The sequence below is a fragment of the Bufo bufo genome, chromosome 6, assembly GCF_905171765.1.
Source record: "Bufo bufo chromosome 6, aBufBuf1.1, whole genome shotgun sequence".
NCBI classification, from domain to species: domain Eukaryota; kingdom Metazoa; phylum Chordata; class Amphibia; order Anura; family Bufonidae; genus Bufo; species Bufo bufo.
In genome coordinates, this window is record NC_053394.1 from 379,846,727 (window position 1) to 379,872,964 (window position 26,238).

Consider the following 26,238-nt stretch of genomic DNA (forward strand, 5'->3'; position numbering starts at 1 on the left):
TGGAGGGATCTATCCAATGTGGGTTAGTGTCAGACCAATAGCGGTGGTTTTGTTTGTTAACTTCACCATTCACATAAAAGTTTGCCTCATCCCTGAACAAAATCTTCTGTGTAAACTGAGGGTCCTGTTCCAATTTTTGTTTTGCCCATTCTGCAAATTCAGTGCGCCGATCTGGGTCATCCTCGTTGATATGCTGCAGTAGCTGGAGTTTGTAAGGGTGCCATTGGTGAGTAGCTAATATCCGCCGAAGGGATGTTCGACTAATGCCACTCTCCAGTGACATGCGGCGAGTGCTACGCTGTGGGCTCTTGCTGAATGAAGCTAGGACAGCCACTGATGTTTCTTCATTAGAGACAGATTTCATGCGTCCACATTTTGGCAAATCCAACACTGAACCAGTTTTACGAAACTTAGCAAGCAGTTTGCTAACTGTAGCATGGGAGATGAGTGGTCTCGTAGGGTGTCTTGCATTGAAATCTGCTGCAATGACACGGTTACTGCGTTCACCAGACATCAACACAATTTCTATCCGCTCCTCACGTGTTAACTTCGGCAACATGTCAATGGCTGTAAACAAAGAGAAACTTGTAAATAACTCATGAAAGAATAAAGTTACGTTAAAACCAAGCACACCATTGTTTTTCGTGTGAAATTCCCAATAAGTTTGATGTGTCACATGACCCTCTTCCTATTGAAAAAACAAAAGTTGGATTCAAAATGGCCAACTTCAAAATGGCCGCCATGGTCACCACCCATCTTGAAAAGTTTCCCCCCTTACATATACTAATGTGCCACAAACAGGAAGTTAATATCACCAACCATTCCCATTTTATTAAGGTGTATCCATATAAATGGCCCACCCTGTATATAGATAGATAGATAGAGATATATATATATATATATATCTCTATCTATCTCTATCTCTATTAGTACAGACCAAAAGTTTGGACACACCTTCTCATTCAAAGAGTTTTCTTTATTTTCATGACTATGAAGGCATCAAAACTATGAATTAACACATGTGAAATTATATACATAACAAACAAGTGTGAAACAACTGAAAATATGTCATATTCTAGGTTCTTCAAAGTAGCCACCTTTTGCTTTGATTACTGCTTTGCACGCTCTTGGCATTCTCTTGATGAGCTTCAAGAGGTAGTCCCCTGAAATTGTCTTCCAACAGTCTTGAAGGAGTTCCCAGAGATGCTTAGCACTTGTTGGCCCTTTTGCCTTCACTCTGCGGTCCAGCTCACCCCAAACCATCTCGATTGGGTTCAGGTCCGGTGACTGTGGAGGCCAGGTCATCTGGCGCAGCACGCCATCACTCTCCTTCATGGTCAAATAGCCCTTACTTTCAAAGTTTTCCCAATTTTTCGGCTGACTGACTGACCTTCATTTCTTAAAGTAATGATGGCCACTCGTTTTTCTTTACTTAGCTGCTTTTTTCTTGCCATAGTACAAATTCTAGCAGTCTATTCAGTAGGACTGTCAGCTGTGTATCCGGTATAAGAGAAAAAAAGATGTAGAGGGTTAATCACAAGACTTACTTGGAATCAAATCCAAGGGGTCTATATAATTTATTGCAGGGCGCCAGAGGAGGTAAGAATAGGATAAAATAAGTCAAAGAGTCAGATCAGATATTTGATAGGCAGCCAGATGTGGTCAATGGTGTGAACAAGTTCAACACATACATGAAATATAGAAGAAAAAAAGGCTGGAAGAACCACAATATTCGGCGCCAGTCAAAAAAGAACCGAAGACAATAGCTATATTTGTGAGCTAAATATATTCAACCCTTGCGGATGAGTAATAAAATAGAGGTTGCACTTAAAATCTAGAGGTATTAGAACCAGTTTTTTCTTTACTGGATCATGGTAGTAATAGTAAATGGGGTATATAGTGGAATGATACCCTAAACACTCAGATCCTGAGTGAATATCTTGCACTGAAATCAAAAAGTGCAGGTATAAAATAGTGTTACCAGGTTTTGGACCAGTATGGTCCTATACATATAGGTGGATAGAGCAGTATATAATAAAATTGCATATACTCATTAAAATCAATAGTAATGATAGTATTTTCCACTCACTTCACGGGGAGGAAATTTTGAGGGATAAAGCTCAAGACACCCAAAAAAGTTTCCTCCCAATCCTGGATCGCTTCAATAGTCTTAGGAAGAGGCAGCAGTTCCAAACGCGGTACGTCTTGCAAATTCCTTTTATTTATAAAACAGGAAAAAAGATCTCTACGCGTTTCGGGGCACATAATGAGTCCCCTTTATCAGGAGCAGTATGTTATCACATAAAACAGACAGACATTTTATACCTACAATATAGGGTCAAACAATATGGTGTCCCGAGTGATGTCACTTCCGGGTCAAATCTGCCTTTGATCCTCATTAAACTCTCTTTACATAAGACAAGTGATAGCGTTAGGTGTCGCCTTACAATTCCTATATCCGATTCTGTGATCTGTATGATCCAGGGTCGGTATATTACCTGAAACACTTTTGGGAGACAGACGGTCCGGGTGACTGGGTATGCCGGGAGGCTGCTTCCGGTCCATGGGACGCACAGCTGAAGCGCACGCCAGCTTGGTGCGCAAGCTCCAGTGTGCCGGGGGGCTACTTCCGGTCCATGGAACGCACAGCTGGAGCGCACACCAGCTTGGTGCGCAAGCTCCAGTGTGTCGGGGGGCTACTTCCGGTCCATGGAACGCACAGCTGGAGCGCACACCAGCTTGGTGCGCAAGCTCCAGTGTGTCGGGGGGCTACTTCCGGTCCATGGAACGCACAGCTGGAGCGCACACCAGCTTGGTGCGCATGCTCTAGGCATGGAACCGGAAGTGTCGGGTTTGTCTGGTGGTAAAAAGGGAGACGTGGAGCGCATAATGCGTTCCACTTGCGGCACTTGTGTTACCGGTAGGCTAATATCAGAAAAGAAATGATAAATAAGAGTATGGGGATGAATACTGAGGCCACACCTGGAGGCCATAATTTAAAACCAGTAGAAAAGAAAGCACTAAAATTCCATTCAAAGACAATAAGAACATCACTATTAAAAATGCGGATAAAGGAGGGGGAGTGGTTATTCTCAATACAGATTATTCTCCATACCTAGAGCATGCGCACCAAGCTGGTGTGCGCTCCAGCTGTGCGTTCCATGGACCGGAAGTAGCCCCCCGGCACACTGGAGCTTGCGCACCAAGCTGGCGTGCGCTTCAGCTGTGCGTCCCATGGACCGGAAGCAGCCTCCCGGCATACCCCGTCACCCGGACCGTCTGTCTCCAAAAGTGTTTCAGGTAATATACCGACCCTGGATCATACAGATCACAGAATCGGATATAGGAATTGTAAGGTGACACCTAACGCTATCACTTGTCTTATGTAAAGAGAGTTTAATGAGGATCAAAGGCAGATTTGACCTGGAAGTGACATCACTCGGGACACCATATTGTTTGACCCTATATTGTAGGTATAAAATGTCTGTCTGTTTTATGTGATAACATACTGCTCCTGATGAAGGGGACTCATTCTGTGCCCCGAAACGCGTAGAGATCTTTTTTCCTGTTGTTTTATAAATAAAAGGAATTTGCAAGACGTACCGCGTTTGGAACTGCTGCCTCTTCCTAAGACTATTGAAGCGATCCAGGATTGGGAGGAAACTTTTTTGGGTGTCTTGAGCTTTATCCCTCAAAATTTCCTCCCCGTGAAGTGAGTGGAAAATACTATCATTACTATTGATTTTAATGAGTATATGCAATTTTATTATATACTGCTCTATCCACCTATATGTATAGGACCATACTGGTCCAAAACCTGGTAACACTATTTTATACCTGCACTTTTTGATTTCAGTGCAAGATATTCACTCAGGATCTGAGTGTTTAGGGTATCATTCCACTATATACCCCATTTACTATTACTACCATGATCCAGTAAAGAAAAAACTGGTTCTAATACCTCTAGATTTTAAGTGCAACCTCTATTTTATTACTCATCCGCAAGGGTTGAATATATTTAGCTCACAAATATAGCTATTGTCTTCGGTTCTTTTTTGACTGGCGCCGAATATTGTGTTTCTTCCAGCCTTTTTTTCTTCTATATTTCATAGCTGTGTATCCACCTGACTTCTCCTCAACACAACTGATGGTCCCAACCCCATTTATAAGGCAAGAAATCCCACTTATTAACCACTTAAGGACCACAGGTTTATACCCCCCTAAAGACCAGGCCCTTTTTTACAAATCGGCACTCCACAACTTTAGCGGTTTATTGCTCGGTCATGCAACTTACCACCCAAATGAATTTTACCTCCTTTTCTTCTCACTAATAGAGCTTTCATTTGGTGGTATTTCATTGCTGCTGACATTTTTACTTTTTTTGTTATTAATCGAAATTTAACGATTTTTTTGCAAAAAAATGACATTTTTCACTTTCAGTTGTAAAATTTTGCAAAAAAGACGACATCCATATGTAAATTTTGCTCTAAATTTATTGTTCTACATGTCTTTGATAAAAAAAAAATGTTTGGGTAAAAAAAAAATGGTTTGCGTAAAAGTTATAGCGTTTACAAACTATGGTACAAAAATGTGAATTTCCGCTTTTTGAAGCAGCTCTGACTTTCTGAGCACCTGTCATGTTTCCTGAGGTTCTACAATGGCCAGACAGTACAAACACCCCACAAATGACCCCATTTCGGAAAGTACACACCCTAAGGTATTCGCTGATGGGCATAGTGAGTTCATAGAACTTTTTTTTTTTTGTCACAAGTTAGCGGAAAATGATGATTTTTTTTTTTTTTTTTTTTTTTTTTTCTTACAAAGTCTCATATTCCACTAACTTGTGACAAAAAATAAAAACTTCCATGAACTCGCCATGCCCCTCACGGAATACCTTGGGGTGTCTTCTTTCCAAAATGGGGTCACTTGTGGGGTAGTTATACTGCCCTGGCATTCTAGGGGCCCAAATGTGTGGTAAGGAGTTTGAAATCAAATTCTGTAAAAACTGACCAGTGAAATCCGAAAGGTGCTCTTTGGAATATGGGCCCCTTTGCCCACCTAGGCTGCAAAAAAGTGTCACACATCTGGTATCTCCGTACTCAGGAGAAGTTGGGCAATGTGTTTTGGGGTGTCATTTTACATATACCCATGCTGGGTGAGAGAAATATCTTGGCCAAATGCCAACTTTGTATAAAAAAATGGGAAAAGTTGTCTTTTGCCAAGATATTTCTCTCACCCAGCATGGGTATATGTAAAATGACACCCCAAAACACATTCCCCAACTTCTCCCGAGTACGGAGATACCACATGTGTGACACTTTTTTGCAGCCTAGGTGGGCAAAGGGGCCCACATTCCAAAGAGCACCTTTCGGATTTCACAGGGCATTTTTTACACATTTTGATTTCAAACTTGTTACCACACATTTGGGCCCCTAGAATGCCAGGGCAGTATAACTACCCCACAAGTGACCCCATTTTGGAAAGAAGACACCCCAAGGTATTTCGTGATGGGCATAGTGAGTTCATGGAAGTTTTTATTTTTTGTCACAAGTTAGTGGAATATGAGACTTTGTATGAAAAAAATAAAAAAAAAATAAAAAAATCATCATTTTCCACTAACTTGTGACAAAAAAAAAAATTCTAGGAACTCGCCATGCCCCTCACGGAATACCTTGGGGTGTCTTCTTTCCAAAATGGGGTCGCTTGTGGGGTAGTTATACTGCCCTGGCATTTTCCAGGGGCCCTAATGTGTGGTAAGTAGGTAAATGACCTGTGAAATCCGAAAGGAGCTCTTTGGAATGTGGGCACCTTTGCCCACCTAGGCTGCAAAAAAGTGTCACACATGTGGTATCTCCGTTCTCAGGAGAAGTTGGGGAATGTGTTTTGGGGTGTCATTTTACATATACCCATGCTGGGTGAGAGAAATATCTTGGCAAAAGACAACTTTTCCCATTTTTTTATACAAAGTTGTCTTTTGCCAAGATATTTCTCTCACCCAGCATGGGTATATGTAAAATGACACCCCAAAACACATTCCCCAACTTCTCCTGAGTACGGAGATACCCCATGTGTGACACTTTTTTGCAGCCTAGATGCGCAAAGGGGCCCACATTCCTTTTAGGAGGGCATTTTTAGACATTTGGATCCCAGACTTCTTCTCACGCTTTACGGCCCCTAAAATGCCAGGGCAGTATAAATACCCCACATGTGACCCCATTTTGGAAAGAAGACACCCCAAGGTATTCAATGAGGGGCATGGTGAGTTCAAAGAATTATTTTTTTTTTGGCACAAGTTAGCGGAAATTGATTTTTTTCGTTTTTTCTCACAAAGTCTCCCTTTCCGCTAACTTGGGACAAAAATTTCAATCTTTCCTGGACTCAATATGCCCCTCAGCGAATACCTTGGGGTGTCTTCTTTCCAAAATGGGGTCATTTGTGGGGTGTTTGTACTGCCCTGGCATTTGAGGGTCTCCACAATCATTACATGTATGGCCAGCATTAGGAGTTTCTGCTATTCTCCTTATATTGAGCATACGGGTAATGAGATTTTTTTTTTCCGTTCAGCCTCTGGGCTGAAAGAAAAAATGAACGGCACAGATTTCTTCATTCGCATCGATCAATGTGGATGGAAAAATCTCTGCCAAAAAAAGAAAAAGGAGGGGAAAGGCGTCTGCCAGGACATAGGAGCTCCGCCCAACATCCATACCCACTTAGCTCGTATGCCCTGGCAAACCAGATTTATCCATTCACATCAATCGATGTGGATGAATAAATCATTGCCGGGATTTTTTAATTTTTTTTATATATACAAAGTGTTTGCCAAAGTATATGAACACCGCCACCTCCTCAGCTCATATGCCTCGGCAAACGTATCTTTTACTGCAGAGGAGAAATCTCGTCTTGCAGCGCCGCATACACCGACTTGCGTGTAATCTGACCAGCAGCGCAATGCTTCTGTCAGAATGCACATCAGTGCTGCAGCTAGTCGATCGCTTGGTCCACCTAGAAGGTAAAAAAAAAAAAAAAAAAAAAAACAGGCCGCAACGCAATAAATTTATTAACATTAACTTTAGAGAACATTAACTTTTATAAACTTTTGAAACAGAACAATAACTTTTTTGCTTACCGGTGATTTTTTTTTTGTTTTGTTACCTTTATAGGACAAACCTCTCCTTCCCCATGGGACAATGTGCAAAGCGCAAATCGCCCAGAGATGTGGCGAAGTACATTATGCACTTTGTCCCAGGTGAAAGGAGAGGTTTGTGGCAGCTCTGTGTGAAAGGGCCCTAATAGCCCTGTGTGCCTGTCCTGTGTCACGCGATCCCTACACTAATAGTGTACCTGAGTGTGGAACTTGCGGAAACACTCCCCTATGCATAGGGCAGGCTGGTCAGGACAGTCAGGACAAAAAACGGTGGTGTCACGCCTTATTCCAGCCCTGCTGCAGACACGACATCTTTTTCTTGGGGAACGTTGAGTTGGGGTACCAGGATAGACAGACGGGAAGTGTCTGCCATGTAGCCGGCTCACTACATCAGGGCCTTGGGGCACGGACCCTCCTGGATACAGGAGTTCCGAAATGATCTCTTCCTGGAATTTTAGGAAGGATCCCGTTCTCCCAGCCTTACTGTAGAGAACAAAACTATTATACATCGCCAATTGAATTAAATATACAGACACCTTTTTATACCAGCGTCTGGTGCGTCGGGAAACTAAATAGGGAGCCAACATCTGGTCATTGAAGTCCACCCCTCCCATGTGAAGGTTATAGTCATGGACAGAGAGGGGTTTCACAATGACTCCAGTTGCCCGTTCAATTTGGACAGTCGTGTCTGCGTGAATGGTGGACAGAAGGTAAACGTCCCTCTTGTCCCTCCACTTCACCGCGAGCAGTTCTTGGTCACACAAGGCAGCCCTCTCCCCCCGTGCTAGTCGGGTACTAACGAGCCGTTGGGGGAAGCCCCGGCGACTAGGTCGCGCGGTGCCACAGCATTGAATTCCGACTAGATGTAAGTGCCGAAAGAGGGCCACGCTTGAGTAAAAATTGTCCACGTATAAGTGGTACCCCTTGTGGAGTAAGGGTGACACCAAGTCCCAAACAATCTTGCCACTGCTCCCCAGGTAGTCAGGACATCCGACCGGCTCCAGTTTTGAGTCTTTTCCCTCATAGACCCTAAAACGATATGTATAGCCTGTGGCCCTTTCACAGAGCTTATACAGTTTGACCCCATAACGGGCGCGCTTGCTGGGGATGTACTGTTTTATGCCAAGGCGCCCGGTAAAATGTACTAGGGACTCGTCTATGCAGATGTTTTGATTAGGGGCATACGCATCTGCAAATCTGGATGACAAATGGTCTATGAGGGGCCGAATTTTATGGAGCCGGTCATAAGCAGGGTGGCCTCTTGGATGACAGGTGCTATTGTCCGTAAAATGCATAAAGCGCATGATGGCCTCAAAACGTGCCCTAGACATTGCAGCAGAGAACATGGGCATGTAATGTATTGGGTCTTTAGACCAATATGACCGCAATACATTTTTTTTTGTTAGACCCATGCTGAGGAGAAGGCCCAAAAAAATTTTTAACTCGGAAACGGTGACTGGTTTCCACCGGAAAGGCTGTGCATAGAAGCTTTCCGGATTGGCGGTAATAAACTGTGTGGCGTAGCGGTTGGTTTCTGCCACAACTAGGTCATAGAGATCCGCGGTGAAGAACAGCTCAAAAAACTGAAGGGCCGATCCTAAATGAGCCGTCTCCACGCGAACTCCAGACTGGGCGGTGAAAGGGGGCAATACGGGTGCGGCGGAAGCAGGGGAGTGCCAATTGGGATTTGCCAGCACCTCTGGGAGACTAAGGGTTCTACGGGCCTGTGAACGCGGTGGCTGCGACAGGGGAGTTACTGCACGTGCCACCGTACCAGCTGGAACTGCCCTTCTGGTGCTCGCCACTTCACCAGGGAATACGGCAGTGCTGGTAGAAGGTCCAGGATGTGCTGCGCTGCTGGTGTATGCCGCACCATAAACAAGATCAGCGCTAGCACCACTCTGCTGCAAATGAGGGTCATCATGCAGGGTAGGCAGAACCCTGACATGGGATCGGGTACGTCTGGCCGTAGCAGGGACCTCTACCTCGTCATCCTCACTAGCGGTTAGAGTGCCACTGCTGTCTACAGGTTCATATTCTGAACCACTGGATTCAGCGGGTGAGTCGTCCCCATCGCTTTCATCCATCAGGGCCAGAATCCTGTAGGCCTCTTCAGCGGAATACCCCTTGTTTGACATTTTGGGTTCACTAAATTTAGGGGGTATTCCTCTGAGACTACCCAGGAAAAAGAGCAAACCTACCTAGTAAAAAGGAGTGCTTGCGAAGTAAAGCTGCGACCGCTAATAAAGATCCAAAAAGCTCAAAAGTGATCTTTATAGCGGCGCAGCGATTTTACTGTGTTTTTGCAGTGATCAGAAAAAAAAAATTCGGTCACTGCGGTGGGGCGGACTGAACGCAAGTGTGGGCACAAGATCAGGCCTGATCGGGCGAACACTGCGTTTTTTGTAGAACCTAAGGTGACCCTAATGTACTTATATAGATCTGATTGCGATCAGTATTGATCACTTACAGATACTATATAGTACTAGTGCTGATTAGCGACAGCGATGACGCTAATCAGCGACTAATCGGTGACTGCGGTGCGGTGCGGTGGGCGCTAAACTACCTAGCAAGTAGCTAACTAACTGGCAGTGATAAGGGACCCTTACAGGGGGGGTGATCAGTGACAGGGGGGTGACAAGGGGGTGATCAGGGTGATCAGGGAGTCTAATATGGGCGATCAGGTGCTAAATAAGGGGTTAAATAAATGACAGGGTAATGTCTAATGTGTAGTGTGGTGATTTGGTGCTACTTACTGAGCTGCCTGTGTCCTCTGGTGGTCGATCCAAGCGAAAGGGACCACCAGAGGACCAGGCAGCAGTTATATCAGACGCTATTTTCAAAATAGCGTCTGATATAACCTTTTCATTCGTCCATTCAAAAATCTACAGCCTGCCAGCGAATGATCGCGGCCGGCAGGCTGTAGAAGAACTTGTGCACTATGCGTTCCTGTGAACGCGCGCTCCTGAGTGCGCGCGTTCACAGGAAATCTCGGCTCACGCGAGATGACGCCAATCGGCGTTAGCGTAGCCTGGGGGAGCCGCAGAGATGACGCCTTTCGGCGTTACAGTAGCGGTAAGTGGTTAAACCTGACAGGGCACACCTGTGAAGTGAAAACCATTTCAGGGGACTACCTCTTGAAGCTCATCAAGAGTGTGCAAAGCAGTAATCAAAGCAAAAGGTGGCTACTTTGAAGAACCTAGAATATGACATATTTTCAGTTGTTTCACACTTGTTTGTTATGTATATAATTCCACATGTGTTAATTCATAGTTTTTGATGCCTTCAGAGTCATGAAAATAAAGAAAACTCTTTGAATGAGATGTGTCCAAACTTTTGGTCTGTACTGTGTGTGTGTGTGTGTGTGTGTGTATATGTATATATATATATATATATATATATATATATATATATATATATATATATATATATATATATATATATATATATATATATATATATATATAAGAAGCAGCACACAAAAAACAAACGGGTACAAAAAAATCCTCCTGAGAGACCTGCGACCAAGATCTCAAGTATGGATAATAGAGCAAAAGAAGGCAGCACTCCAGATAATGATGAAAAAGTGGACGGTTTATTCACTCATCAGCAACGTTTCAGCTCTCTCTATGGAGCCTTTTTCCAGCTGAGTAACATGTGCAAAATTGCATATATAAATAGTGCAGGTAATTTGCCAAGGTACAAATTGATACATCATATAATAAAGTGCAAATGCATAAATATTACAAATATAATCAGTGTATCATCATGATTCAGTGTAGCAGCAATACAAATATAATCATAAAAATTCATAATGTGATGAATGTGATTATAAAATCACCAAAATACCATAATTGCCAATCAAATGTGAGAGTGAACAGGAGTGTTTGACATAATATAACAATCAAAAAAAGTTAAAAACCTTTGAATGAATCACTTGCGGCTGAATAGACATGGTGGGAACAGTTGGCGTCCGGAAGAGAGAACGGCGCATGCGCAGCTCCAACCGCTATCGCGAGATTCACAGGGGTAATGTGTGGTATACCAACCACATCAAAGATGGCCGCTTCAGAACATTACTTTAGGGCGCATGTCAATGCTTACGCCCATGTAGATTTGACAGACACTTGTACAGTGCCTGAGCGCCGCAGTATATAGCAGAAAAAGCTGATCCATTCATCGGGGACCGGCGAGTCAACGTCGGTCACCAATGGGATATCTGTATCAGCAGGATGATGCGGTATTCACACCGTTAACGTCCGGCTGTCCAGAATGACAGCAAATCCGCTCCATGTCCCTTACAGCCACACAGTAGGCAAAGTCCACTGTAAATCAACCGAAGGGACACAGACAAAACTGCATCGGGGCTCATAATATTAGTTTGTTTATATTAAATGTGTCAGCAACTCCCGTCTGTGTAGGTGCCACTCAAGTCCCAAAAAGGGGCTGGAGTCGCACCATCACACAGACAGGGGCTGACCCCAAACACTAATTGTGCATATTACAAAATGATGAAAAGAAGGATCGCCAACATAGTTCCTCCAGTATTCGCCATACGTGAACATTCGTACTTTATGCTTCAAAATAATATCCTATAAAAAAGAGAGAAATATTTAATATATAGCACATGTTGTTTTTCGCATACGCCATCAAACTGGGGGAGAACACATATGAGATCAATGACTAGACAACCCTAAACTCCACATTTAGACCATGTGGCCTTAAGGTGCTAAGTGTGTAGATCCAGTAAAGCTCAAGTTTTTTCAATAATTTTATTCGATCCCCACCCCGCCTTGAGGGAGATATTTGCTCCAGGATTCTAAAACGTAAATCATCTTGTGTGTGTTTAGCTTCAGTGAAGTGTTTGGACACTGGGAGATCAATTTTTTGTTTTCTGATCGAATACCGGTGTTGGTTGAGACGGGTTTTGACGTCCCATGTGGTCTCACCAATATATAGGAGACCACAGGGGCACACCAACAGATAGATAACATAAGACAAATCACATGTTAAATATTGTCTGATCTTAACCCTGTGTCCCAAAGTAGGGTGCACGAAAGAGTCCCCTCTCAGCATTAATTTGCAATTGATACAATTGTAACAAGGATAACAACCTTTACGTGTAGAACCAAAATAGCTCACACGTCTCCCTTGTGGAGCCAATGTCTGACTTCACTAATCTATCACCTAAGTTGGGGCTGCGTCGATAAGAGCATAGGGGTGGCAATTTAAACTCTTGCACTTTCTCAAAGTTGCTAGTGAGAATTCGCCAATGTTTTTTGATTATAGCAGCAATCCTATCACTATTGGTGCTGAATTCCGACACAAAGGGGATTCTAGCCTGGGAGCACTTGTAATCACCTAGTCCCTCTCTAATGGTTTCTGTAGTGAGTGGTTTAATTCTATTAACCTGTTCTTGGATCATTTTTTTGGGGTACCCACGTGTCTGGAATGTGGACCCCATTTCTTGTAATCTGTTCTCTGCTTTTACCGGATCTTGAACAATTTTTTTGACCCTGAGGAGCTGACTGAAAGGAAGAGACCTTATCATAGGTTTAGGGTGGTGACTCTCATACCGCAATAAAGTGTTTTTATCTGTGGGTTTCACATATAAGTCAGTCACTAACCTATCATTATGGATGCTAACTTGAGTGTCCAAAAATTGCAAAGATGCCTCTGAGTGTGTCAATGTGAACTTGACACTGGGATCAATGGTATTAAGAAAACCATGGAAAGCGATGAGATCCTGTGCGGCGCCGACCCAAAACAGGAAAATGTCATCGATGTAACGCCACCACCCCAGCGCATGGCTGAAGTTGTTGCTCACATAGATGACAGACTCCTCAAGATGTGACATGAAAAGATTTGCATAGGTCGGCGCCACGTTGGACCCCATCGCGGTCCCCCGCAATTGTAAAAAAGTCATCCTGAAACAGAAAATAATTTCTGGTTAGGATGAACCTCAACAGGGTGCTCATAAATCGTTGACAGTCATAACTATACTCTGTTTTTTGTAGGACCTGTTCAATGACTTGTATGCCCAATTCGTGTTCGATCGAAGTGTACAGACTTACTACATCGAAAGAAGCCAATAGTGCCCCCTTGGGGATGGAAAGACCATCAATCTTAGTCAAGAAGTCACTAGTGTCTCTAATGTACGATCTTGAAGATAGAGCGAAGGGACGCAAAATCTTATCAAGAAAAATAGCTGCCTTACAGAACAATGAGTCCATCCCCGAGACGATAGGATGTCCCGGGGGTGAAGTCAAGGACTTGTGTATCTTAGGTAAGGTGTATAGGATAGGTGTGGCAGGCTTATCACAATATAAAAAGGCAAAAGTTTTTTCATCAATTATATCTTTCTCTTTAGCTCCAATTAGTATTTCCTTAAGCTCCCTCAATAGCACAAACTTGGGATCATTGTAAATCCTTTCATATACATTGGTATCTGCAAGCTGCTGTCTGATTTCAGCTACATAGGATCTGGTATCCATGACCACAACCCCACCACCCTTGTCTGCAGACTTGATGGTGAGGTTGCGGTCCGAAGCCAGATCACTAAGTGCCACCATCTCTACTTTAGTCATGTTCGCAAATTTAAGTGGTTGCTGAAAGGTTTCCTGTTTGAGACTTTCAATGTCGCGTTTGACCGCGAGACCAAAAGCCTCAATAGCAGGATGATCAATAGCCGGAGTGAAATCACTTTTAACATATATAAATCCAAATTTTTCAAAGTCAACTCACTAACCCTTACATTTTCAGATGTGGGCCTGTCACCTTGTTCCGCGAACCATAACTTCAATTTAATATTACGCAGAAATCTCTGCAAGTCAATTTCTAGATCAAACCATTTGGTTGCATTTACAGGACAATATGACAGGCCCTTGTTTAATACAGATAACTGTGCAGTGCTCAAAGGTGTTGAAGAGATATTTACCACTATATCTTGCGTCTTAAAGTCCTGCCCTGCTGGGGCTGCACATTTTTCCCTTTTCCTTTGTTTGTGTTGTCTCCTACCCCCTCGGCGAGTTCTGCCGATCCGGGCGTTCCCCCTAAAAAAAAGCCTGTGGCATAGTTGTCCATTTGCGGCGTTTTTTGCTCTGTAGTTCTCCCCTGAATTTGTCAAGATGTAACACACTATTGGACATGTAAGCATCAAAGTCCTCAATAGGCAACACATTTTTCAATTTGTCTGTCAATTCAGCCAAGGTCCCTTGTACTGTTGCTTTTTCTTTTTGTAGAAATTCAACATTAAGGGCTCTTTCACACTTGCGTTCTTTTCTTCCGGCATAGAGTTCCGTCGTCAGGGCTCTATGCCGGAAGAATCCTGATCAGTTTTATCCTAATGCATTCTGAATGGAGAGAAATCCGTTCAGGATGTCTTCAGTTCCGGACCGGAACGTTTTTTGCTCCGGCCAAAAATCCTGAACACTTGCCGCAAGGCCGGATCCGGAATTAATGCCCATTGAAAGGCATTAATCCGGATCCGGCCTTAAGCTAAACGTCATTTCGGCGCATTGCCGGATCCGACGTTTAGCTTTTTCTGAATGGTTACCATGGCAGCCATGGTAAAGTGTAGTGGGGAGCGGGGGAGCAGTATACTTACCGTCCGTGCGGCTGCCCGGGCGCTCCAGAGTGACGTCAGGGCGCCCCACGCGCATGGATGACGTGATCACATGGCACGTCATCCATGCGCATGGGGCGCTCTGACGTCCTTCTGGAGCGCCCGGGGAGCCGCACGGACGGTAAGTATACTGCTCCCCCGCTCCCCACTACTACTATGGCAACCAGGACTTTAATAGCATCCTGGCTGCCATAGTAACACTGAACGCATTTTGAAGACTGATCCGTCTTCAAATGCTTTCAGTTCACTTGCGGGTTCAGTTACGGATCCGGCGGGCACTTCCGGCAAATGGAGTACACGACGGATCCGGACAACGCAAGTGTGAAAGAGCCCTAAGCAGAATAATGTCAAATGCGTATTTATTTGAAATTTGAACAAATCTAGCGCAAAATTCTGCGTTGTTGATGAATAGGTCTGGTCTCAAGTGAGAACGCATCCCTCTGGGAATCCTATGTGCAATGTGATATTCACTTAAAGTGGCAAGGTGTAATTCCAGGCTAATTAAACGTTTGCTTTCATTTTCTAGTTTCCTTTTAATATCGGTGGCATATATATATATCTCAAAAGGAAAATTCAAGGCAGCACAAAATTGTAACCAAAGTATGGATTGCCCGCAATAAGACGCAACCCAGCGTCTTGAAATACAAAGAAGAAAAGACTGCAGCACTTCCAATGGGTGAAAAAAAATGTGAGGTCCTTTATTCACCCACGCAACGTTTCAGTCCGCTTTCTGGGACCGTTCTCAAGTGAATAAACACCACCAGCTTTTACTTGGAGTGCTGTCCGTTTTTTTCATCTATATATATATATATATATATATATATATATATATATATATATATATATATATATATATATAATTTTTTTTTTTTTTTACTAACTTGATTAGGCAGGTATGGAAAAAATGTGACAGACAGACTGACAGCAGTTTAGGTGGGATCAACCATCTGACAGTTAAGTCTCATTCACACATCCGTGTCCGTGCTCAAATCCGTGAAAATGTGGTCAGTGATGTATGAATATAGGATCCGTCTTAGTTTTTTCTTTCTAATGATCCACGAAACACGGATGGCATCCTGCACACTTGCATGGAACACTGATGTGTGAATGAGGCTTTAGAGAAGAAAAAAAGTCGCACAATATCCAATTTCAGTAAAAAGAGTAGTGTCCTTTATTCATCCATATAGCTGGTGAATAAAGGGCACTACTTTCTTCACTAAAGTTGGATGTGCTGCGGTTTCTTTTTCTTATATAATATATCATTCTGTGTTACTGTATACAATACATTCCAGAACTGTAAGGTTGAGTTCACACTTCAGTTATTTGATCAGTGATTTCCATCAGTTATTGTGAGCCAAAACTAGTAGTGACGCCTACTCAGAGATCAGGTATGATGGAAAGATTTGCACCTAGTTTTGGCTCACAATAACTGATGGAAATAACTGACCAAAAGTCACATAGGGCTAATTAGGTTACAAGGGAGGGGGGGTTGTCACTCACATAAGCGTTTTGATTTCCGTATAACATGGTTATAATGGAAAATAACAGAATTGGTATAACGGAAAACAAAAGGAACACTTTCTGTTTTAATCCATCCTAATATAGTTAAATGGAGAATAAATAATAGTGTGTTCGCTGATAGTTATTTTTAAAATTTTATTTCAGAAATATATGTCTCAGAAACAGTACACTGCAGATGAGGCTTACGAACTGCTGTGCTTAGACACTGAGCTGTCTGATAACGCTGATAGTGATGTCAGTTTCTGTGGTTTTGAGGAGAGCGACACAGAGAGCTCTGACAGTAGTGTGCACGCTGGACGATTATCAAAGAGGTGCAGAACCACCAAACCACAAAATTCTGACACGCCTAGCACCAGCAGAGACGTGCCAACTACAAGTGCACCAAGTTCAGACACTCCTAGCACCAGCAGAGATGTCACAACTACAAGTGCACCAAGTTCAGACACGCCTAGCACCAGCAGAGATGTCACAACTACAAGTGCACCAAGTTCAGACACGCCTAGCACCAGCAGAGATGTCACAACTACAAGTGCACCAAGTTCAGACACGCCTAGCACCAGCAGAGATGTCACAACTACAAGTGCACCAAGTTCAGACACGCCTAGCACCAGCAGAGTTATACCAACTTCCAGCAGAGAGGCACAAGTGCCTGAAACGCTCCCTCAAATTGCCTCTCTGAATTGGCAACCCCCAAGTACAGGCATCCCGTTTGTCCCAGAATTTAATGCTGTACCAGGTATTACACTGGATGTAACTGGATTTGACCCACTACAGTTTTTTCAGCTGTTTTTACCGGACGACCTTTTTGAGCTTTTTGTAAAAGAGACAAATTTATATGGTGCTCAATATATTTCAAATAACCCCTCCTCTTACTATGCCCGGCCTGGACAATGGACACCCACAAATGTGGAAGAAATGAAAAAATTTTTGGCCTTAACATTTGCAATGGGTATCGTAAAAAAACCTACAATACGGTCTTATTGGGAGGCAAGTCCCATCCATAGCACCCCAAGTTTTGCAACTGTTATGTCCAGACAGCGATATGAAATACTCCTCAAGTTCTTCCATTTCAATGACAACAGTCAGTGCCCCTCAAATTCTTCTCCGGATTACGACCGGTTATATAAAATTAGGCCGCTTCTAAATTATCTGTCAGAAAAATGTTTAACTGTTTATACCCCCTCTGAAAATGTCTCAGTTGATGAGTCACTTGTAAAATTTAAAGGAAGGTTACATTTCAAGCAATTCCTTCCATCCAAGCGGGCCAGATATGGCATCAAACTTTACAAGTTGTGTGAAAGCACAACAGGTTACACTTCTGCATTTCGAGTGTACCAAGGGAGGGACAGCGAATTAAACCCCCAAGGATGCCCAGCTGGTTTTGGAACAAATGCAAAAGTTGTCTGGGAACTAATGGGTCCACTGTTACAAAAGGGATACAAATTATTTATAGACAATTATTACACAAGTATTCCCCTTTTCCAGAGCCTGCAAGAAGCAAATACGGGAGCATGTGGCACATTCAGGAAAAATCGCAAAAGTTTTCCACAATCCCTGCTGGCAAAAAAACTACAAAGAGGACAATCTGATGCCCTTCGTAGTGGCAACCTGCTGGCACTACGCTACAAGGACAGAAAAGATGTACTTATGCTAAGTACGATTCACACAGAAGCCACAGTGCCAGTAAGAGAAAGGGGGTCAACCACCGAAAAACAAAAACCGACTTGCATACTAGAATACAATAAGTACATGGGGGGCACTGACCTGTCTGATCGGGTACTTAAACCATACGAGGTAATGCGCAAGTCCTATGTATGGTATAAAAAGTTATCTATCTATTTGCTACAGATGGCAATGTACAACTCCTATGTGCTGTACAAAAAGTCTGGGGGAACACAAACATTTCTTTGCTATCAAGAAATAGTTATTGAGAAATTAATGTACCCCATTAGAGGCCCCACCCTACCACTGGAAGCAGAAGAAATAAGGAGATTAGTTGAACGGCACTTTATTGCAGCTATACCCCCAACACAAAACCAAAGACATCCACAAAGGAGGTGCCGTGTCTGCTCAAAAAGAGGCATCAGACGAGACGCAAGATACTTTTGCCCTGACTGCCCCTCTCGGCCAGCACTGTGTATTGGAAACTGTTTTAAAGTGTATCATACACAGGCACGCTTTTAAATTTTCTTGATGAAGAAAAATATATATAATATTGCTGTTCTCTTTTGGTATTTTTGGTACACATAGTACTTATACTAGTATTCATTTATTTTTTGTAGTTTGCTAAATCAGCAGCATAGTGAAAAAATGCAGTTTTGTTACTGTTCCAACAAAAGGTGTAAAAAATGGAAAAAGTTATTTTACAATAAACCTCTTGTTGAATACTTTGTATTGTCTATTTTATACAGTAGTCTCCTTTTTTAGGTGATTTTTAATGTTTTGGCTGCATATGGCCATTGCAAAGAAAGCATGCTGGTATCTAAGCTGAAAGGTATGCCTTTACTTCTGGGTGCCATAAAGTGCCCTGGGGATGGGCGACGTACACAATTGGGTTTTGTTTTTTGCAGGAGAGTTTCCTGCATTGATATTGGGGCGCTTTTTCTTGATAGCTTGCAGCATGTTTGCAGTAATTTGGGCTAAATTAGCAGCAAAGTGAAAAAATGCTATTTTTTAAATTTTTTGTTCCATCTTCCAACAAAAAGTGGAAAAAAATGGAAAATGCCATTTTTACAATATACCCCTCGTTGAATACTTTAAGATGTCTATTTTACTCAGTAGTGTCCTTTTTAGGTAATTTTTTTTTAATGTTTTGGCTGCATAGGGCCACTCCAAAGACAACATGCTGCTATTTAATGGCCTATGGAAAAAATGGCACTTTAAAGCTAAAAGGTATGCCTTTACTTCTGGGCGCAATAAAGTGCCCTGGTGTCACGGAACCATGAACCAGACGTACAACAAGAGATAAGTGAAAATAAGAAGGCTTTATTGAAAATAAAGCTGTAAAGCAAAAGTCCAAACGAATGGTGAAACCGAAGCAGAGTCTTTGAGAGGCCAGAGATCAGGAACCAGAAGGGTAGTCAGACGAAGCCAGGATCAGGAACCAGCAGGGTAGTCAGACGAAGCCAGGATCAGGAACCAGAAGCAGCAGCAGTCTTAGAAGCATGTGAACACAGGGGGACCAAGCAAGGAACTGAGGCCACAGACCTCTTATATATATGAGCTAGGCATCCAGCTCCTCCCAGTGGGAAGGAGGAGCCGCAGGGTGGAAGGCTACAAGAAACCCAGAAACCAAGATGGCCGCCAGCACATGTCAAACGAAGGAGAACAGCAAGAAGGTAAGACCATGACAGTACCTCCCCCTCAAGGGCCCCTCCTCCGCGGAGCAAAAAACGGTTTCTGAGGGAAGCGTGCGTGGAAGGCTCGGAGCAAGGCAGGAGCATGGACATCTGCGGAGGAAACCCAGTAACGCTCCTCTGGACCATAACCACGCCAATGAACCAAAAACTGCACCCGACCGCGGACCAGGCGTGAGTCCAGGATATTGCTCACCTCATACTCCTCATGATTGCCCACTCGGACCGGACGAGGCCGAGGAACCGAGGAAGTGAAACGATTACACACCAGTGGCTTCAACAGGGAGACATGAAACACGTTAGAGATCCGCATGCCAGGAGGAAGCGCAAGGGCATAGGCTACCGGGTTTACCCTGCGAAGCACTCGGAAGGGACCAACAAAGCGAGGCGCCAGCTTGGGAGTGGGCACTCGAAGGTTGAGGTTGCGGGTGGACAACCATACACGGTCTCCGACCTGGTAGGAAGGAGCAGGCGCTCGTCTGCGATCAGCCTGGAGTCTCTGGCGCTGCGCAGAGGCCTCAAGGGACTTCTGGATCTGTACCCAAGAAGCACGTAGGACGGAAAGGTGATCCTCCACAGCCGGAATATCCTGGGGAGAGAATACCTCGGGTAACACGGCAGGTTGGAACCCATAATTGGCCATGAAGGGAGACGTCCCAGAGGAAGAGTTCACCGCCGTGTTCCTGGCAAACTCAGCCCAAGGCAGAAGGTCAACCCAATTGTCTTGGTGATCAGAGACATAGCAACGAAGGAATTGCTCCAAGGCCTGATTGGATCGTTCTGCGGCCCCATTGGACTGAGGGTGGTAGGCCGAGGAGAAGGAGAGATGAATCCCCAACTGGGAGCAAAAGGCGCACCAGAACCTGGACACAAACTGACTCCCCCGATCCGACACAATCTCCTTGGGCAAACCGTGCAACCGGAAGACCTCCCTGGCAAAAATCGTGGCCAACTCTTGTGCAGAGGGTAACTTCTTGAGAGGAACACAGTGGCACATTTTGGAAAACCGATCCACAATCATGAGAATGACCGTATGGCCTCGGGATGCAGGGAGGTCCACAATGAAATCCATCCCCAGATGTGACCATGGGCGCTCCCCGGTGGCTATGGGTTGCAGAAGGCCCAACGGAAGGTGCCGAGGGGACTTACTCTGGGCACAAACGGAGCATGCTGCTACATATGCGGCGATGTCGGAACGTAGGGAAGACCACCAGAACAGACGTGAAACAGCCCAGGACAGCTGATTCTTTCCAGGATGCCCCGCTGTCTTGGAGTTATGGTAGGTTCGCAACAACCGAGTGCGCAACTCCTCAGGCACAAAACATCTGCCGTTGGGTCTCCCAGAGGGAGCACCAGATTGAGCCGCCAAAATCTGCTCACCCAGGGGAGAGGTCAGGCTGGTGCGAATGGCGGCCAGGATCTGATTCGGAGGTATGACCGAAGTCGGAATCGACTCCTCCCTGGACAGCTCGGAGTACTGCCGTGATAGGGCATCCGCCCTGATGTTCTTGGAACCGGGTAGGTAGGAGACCACGTAATTAAAACGTGACAAGAACAGAGCCCATCTGGCCTGACGTGGTGTCAATCTCTTGGCCTCAGAAAAGTAGGTCAGATTCTTATGGTCCGTCAGGATGAGAACTGGAACCACCGAACCCTCGAGCAAGTGCCTCCATTCTTTAAGGGCCTGCACGATGGCCAATAACTCCCTGTCACCAATCTGATAGTTGCACTCCGCGGAAGACAGTTTCCGGGAGTAAAACCCACAAGGAAGCAGAGGACCCTCTGGTGTTCTACGCTGAGACAGAAGGGCGCCTACTCCCGTCTCAGACGCGTCCACCTCGAGGACAAAGGGCCACCCAGGGTTGGGATGCGACAGAATCGGAGCCGACACAAAAGCGGACTTTAGGGCCTCAAAAGCTCGGATGGCCTCGAGCGGCCAGACCTGGGAATTACTGCCCTTCCTGGTCAGATCCGTGAGAGGCTTGGCCAGCATGGAAAAGTCCCTGATGAACTTCCGATAATAATTGGCGAAGCCCAAAAAGCGCTGCAGGGAACGAAGACCACTGGGCTGGGGCCACTGTAAGACAGCCGAAACCTTCTCAGGATCCATGGAGAACCCCTCAGCGGAAATGATTTAACCTAAGAAGGTTACCTGGGATCGGTGAAATTCGCATTTCTCAAGCTTACCGAACAGCTTGTTCTCTCGTAACCGTTGCAACACTCGTCTGACATCCAGAATGTGGGCCTCCATGGATTCAGAATATACCAAGATGTCATCCAAATAGACCACCACACACTGCTGCAACAGGTCACGGAAAACATCGTTGATGAATTCCTGAAAGACTGCGGGCGCATTGCACAACCCAAAGGGCATAACCAAGGATTCATAATGACCGGTCCTGGTGTTAAACGCGGTCTTCCACTCATCGCCCGCCTTGATCCTTACCAGGTTATATGCCGCCCTCAGGTCGAGTTTGGTAAAGACCGTGGCCCCTTTAAGGCGATCGAACAGCTCGGAAATCAAGGGTATCGGGTAAGCGTTCTTGATCGTGATGCGATTGAGACCCCTGTAATCGATGCAAGGCCTCAACTCACCGCCCTTCTTTTTCACAAAGAAAAATCCAGCCCCTGCCGGGGACGAGGATTTGCGAATGTGTCCGCGTGAAAGCGCCTCCCTCACGTACTCCTCCATGGCCTCATTCTCCGCTACCGACAGTGGATAGACTTTGCCACGAGGAGGAACGGCACCAGGTTGTAACTCTATGGCACAATCGTATGGGCGGTGCGGAGGTAGGGCAACCGCGCGCACCTTATCGAATACATCCCGGTACTCCTCGTATTCAGGAGGCAACAGAGAGTCCGAGGAAGTACACAGCAACTTGACAGACCCATGGATGCAACTAGCCCCACACTGCGGTGACCACGAGAGGATCTCGGCCGATCTCCAATCGAAAGTCGGATTATGCTTCTGGAGCCAGGGGTACCCCAAGACCACCGAGTAGTGTGGAGACGAAATAACCTGGAGGCAGACCGACTCTCTGTGAACGGCACCAATGGCTATCCCCACTGGAAGGGTCTCATGAGTCACGTGTGACGACAGAAGGGGTCTGCCGTCTATCGCCTCAAGAGCCAGTGGGGAACCTCGAGCCTGCAGAGGAATGGAATTGGCGGCAGCGAACACACTATCAATGAACAAACCACCAGCACCAGAGTCCACCAACGCCTGGGTCGTCACCGAGCCCCCGACCCAGGAGAGGACAACAGTGATCAGTGGTTTGTCAACACGGGAAACCGGGGACGAGGAGACTCCACCCAAGATCTGCCCCCGACAGGATCTCGGGTACGAGCGTTTCCCGGACGGTTCGGACATGCCAACCGAAAATGCCCACCGAGACCACAGTACATGCATCGACCCTCGCGTCTCCGGAGTACCCTCTCCCCCTCGGACAGGCGAGCAAACCCCAGCTGCATGGGTTCACCCCCAGACAAGTCATCCCCAGGAGGCGTGGGAGGAGAGGGAGGCACGGGTGGGACAGCAAACGTAGGCGCCAATCTGTTAGAAGACCTCCGCAGGCTCTCCTTAAAGGAAGGTCTCTCCCTGAGTCTGGTGTCAATCAAAATCAGGAAAGAAATAAGAGACTCGAGCTCCACTGGTAGGTCCTTAGCTGCAACCTCATCCTTCAAGGCATCCGAGAGACCATGAGAGAAAGCAGCGACCAGAGCCTCATTATTCCAGCCCACCTCTGCTGCCAGGGTACGAAACTCAATGGCGTATTCAGCTACGGATCGTGAACCCTGTCTGATGGACATAAGGAGCTTCGCGGCAGAGGCAGCACGAGCCGGCACATCGAATACCTTCCGAAGAGAAGCAACAAAACCGGAAAACTCGGCAACCACCGGATTGTTGTTCTCCCATAAAGGGCTGGCCCAGGCCAAGGCCTTGTCCGAGAGCAGCGAGATCAAGAAGCCCACCTTTGATCTCTCAGTAGGAAAGGCATGTGGCAGCAACTCGAAATAAATGCCCACCTGGTTAAGGAAACCTCGGCACTGAGTTGGCTCTCCCCCAAAGCGCTGTGGAAGAGGGGCAGAACCGGTCATACCCCGAAACACCGCAGGCGCAACAACAGGTGTCGGGGTAGACTCTGGCGCAACAACCGGAGCGGCAGTAGGAGCGACAACCGACCCATCGGCAACGGGAGCGAAATGAGCCGTGCGTTCAAGCAGGGTTTGCAACGCCACAGCGAACCGACCCAACAGGTGATCCTGCTGATCAAGTCTGGCAACCAGCATGGGTAGCGAGGATGGCCCTGTACCGTCAGAACTCATGGCTTGGTCCTAATGTCACGGAACCATGAACCAGACGTACAACAAGAGATAAGTGAAAATAAGAAGGCTTTATTGAAAATAAAGCTGTAAAGCAAAAGTCCAAACGAATGGTGAAACCGAAGCAGAGTCTTTGAGAGGCCAGAGATCAGGAACCAGAAGGGTAGTCAGACGAAGCCAGGATCAGGAACCAGCAGGGTAGTCAGACGAAGCCAGGATCAGGAACCAGAAGGGTAGTCAGACGAAGCCAGGATCAGGAACCAGAAGCAGCAGCAGTCTTAGAAGCATGTGAACACAGGGGGACCAAGCAAGGAACTGAGGCCACAGACCTCCTATATATATGAGCTAGGCATCCAGCTCCTCCCAGTGGGAAGGAGGAGCCGCAGGGTGGAAGGCTACAAGAAACCCAGAAACCAAGATGGCCGCCAGCACATGTCAAACGAAGGAGAACAGCAAGAAGGTAAGACCATGACACCTGGGAGTGGGCAACGTACACAATTCAGATATTCTATACGTCCTGATCAGTAAGGTAATATATTTTGATATCAATATTTGCATTTGTACTGCTAATCAAGGGAGTGTAGTGGCCAAATTAACAAAAAAAAGTAAAGAAAAAAGACTTTTTTTCGCTATTTCTCTGCTCATAATAATAAAAAAAAACACAGTAATTTATTAAATCAGTCAATAAAATATTTATCCTATGTGTCTTGGAAAAAATAAAGTCAAAACAGTTATGATATGCAAAGCACTTGTAAAGATATTATTATTTAAAACAGTGCATACCAGAACTGTAAATTTTGACCTGGACACTGGGGCATCAATGACCTTTGGTCATGAAAGGGTTAATATCCACATCCCGGTGTATTAATACACTCTCCCCTCTAGCATATGATGAGTAAGCTGAGTGAAAGGAGTGCTGTATCCACGATCTAAACAATCCATTTATCGTTTCACCTGTCAGATGCGTCTCTTGTAAACAAACTATCGCAGTTAAAAATCTATGTATTGCATCAAAAACTGCCACTCTCTTTGCACCCCTACTCAACCCCCTGATATTCCAAGAGATGATTCTCATAGAAGCCTATTTATATATCTGCCCATCTCTAGAGTGTACTTGGAAAGCCCACAGGGGGAAGGGGAGAGAGAGAGAAGAGCAACAAAACACACACAAAAAAAAAAATCCCCAAAACCAACCGTAACATCGAAATTCCCCCCCCCCGCGCCCCCCCCTCCCCCCCTTCTGAATGAGCCAGGATACTCCAATCCTGGTTCTCTATCTTAGCATTTCCCCCTCCTAGCCGACCCCCAGCCTGGTACCCCTCAACTCCTTAACATTTCTCTAGCCCATGTTCCGGCCGCTTCCGCTGTCCCCTTCGCTGAAAAGCACCCCCAAAGCATGATGTTACCCCCCCATGCTTCACAGTAGGGATGGTGTTCTTGTAATGCAACTCATCCTTCTTTTTCCTCCGAACATGACGAGTGAAGTTTAGACCAAAATGTTTTACCTTGGTCTCATCGGACCACATGACTTTCTCCTCTGTATCATACGGGTGGTCAATGGCAAATTCAGACGGGCCTAGAAATCCGATGAGTTGAGCAGGGGAACCTTCCGTGCAATGCATGATTTGAAACCAGGACGGCGTAGTGTTCTACCGACAGTGACCTTTGAAACTGTGGTCCCAGCTCTCTTCATGTCATTGACCAGCTCCTCCCTTGTAGTTCTGGGCTGATTCCTCACCTTTCTTATCATCAGGGATACCCCACGAGGTGAGATCTTGCATGGAGCCCCAGTCCGAGGAAGCCTGACAGTCGTCTTTAGCCTCTTTCATTTTCTAACAATTGCACCAACAGTTGATCTATTTTCACCAAGCTGCTTGGCAATTGCTCCGTAGCCCTTTCCAGCCTTGTGGAGGTCCACAATTTTGTCTCTGGTGTCTTTTGACAGCTCTTTGGTCTTGCCCGTGGTAGTAGTTGGCGTCTGACTGACTGTGGGGTGGACAGGGTGCTACTAAGTTAGATTAATAAGTGGAGTAGAGGTGTACTTTTAAAGGCACAGTAACAGGTCTTTGAGAGTCAGAATTCTTGCTGTTTTTCAGGTGTTCAAATACTTATGTGCAGCAGTGCAAGACAAATACATTCTTTAAAAATCTTACAATGTGATTTCCTGAATTTTTTTTTTTTTTTTTAATTCTGTCTGAGTGGGAGTGCTCCTACAATATGAATTTCAGACCCTCCATGATTTCCAAGTGGGAGAATTTGCAAAATTGCAG

The 26,238-nt window shown here is 45.3% G+C and overlaps 1 protein-coding gene across 1 annotated transcript in view; it reads left to right on the forward strand.

Moving 5' to 3' along the window:
* LOC121003517 (zinc finger protein 208-like) overlaps positions 1-26,238 on the forward strand; it is a 1,049,660-nt gene that overhangs the window by 959,837 nt on the left and 63,585 nt on the right. The window contains exon 11 of the mRNA XM_040435419.1: positions 17,558-17,583. Coding sequence (XP_040291353.1) covers positions 17,558-17,583 — 26 coding nt within the window. The remainder of the gene's footprint in view (positions 1-17,557; positions 17,584-26,238) is intronic.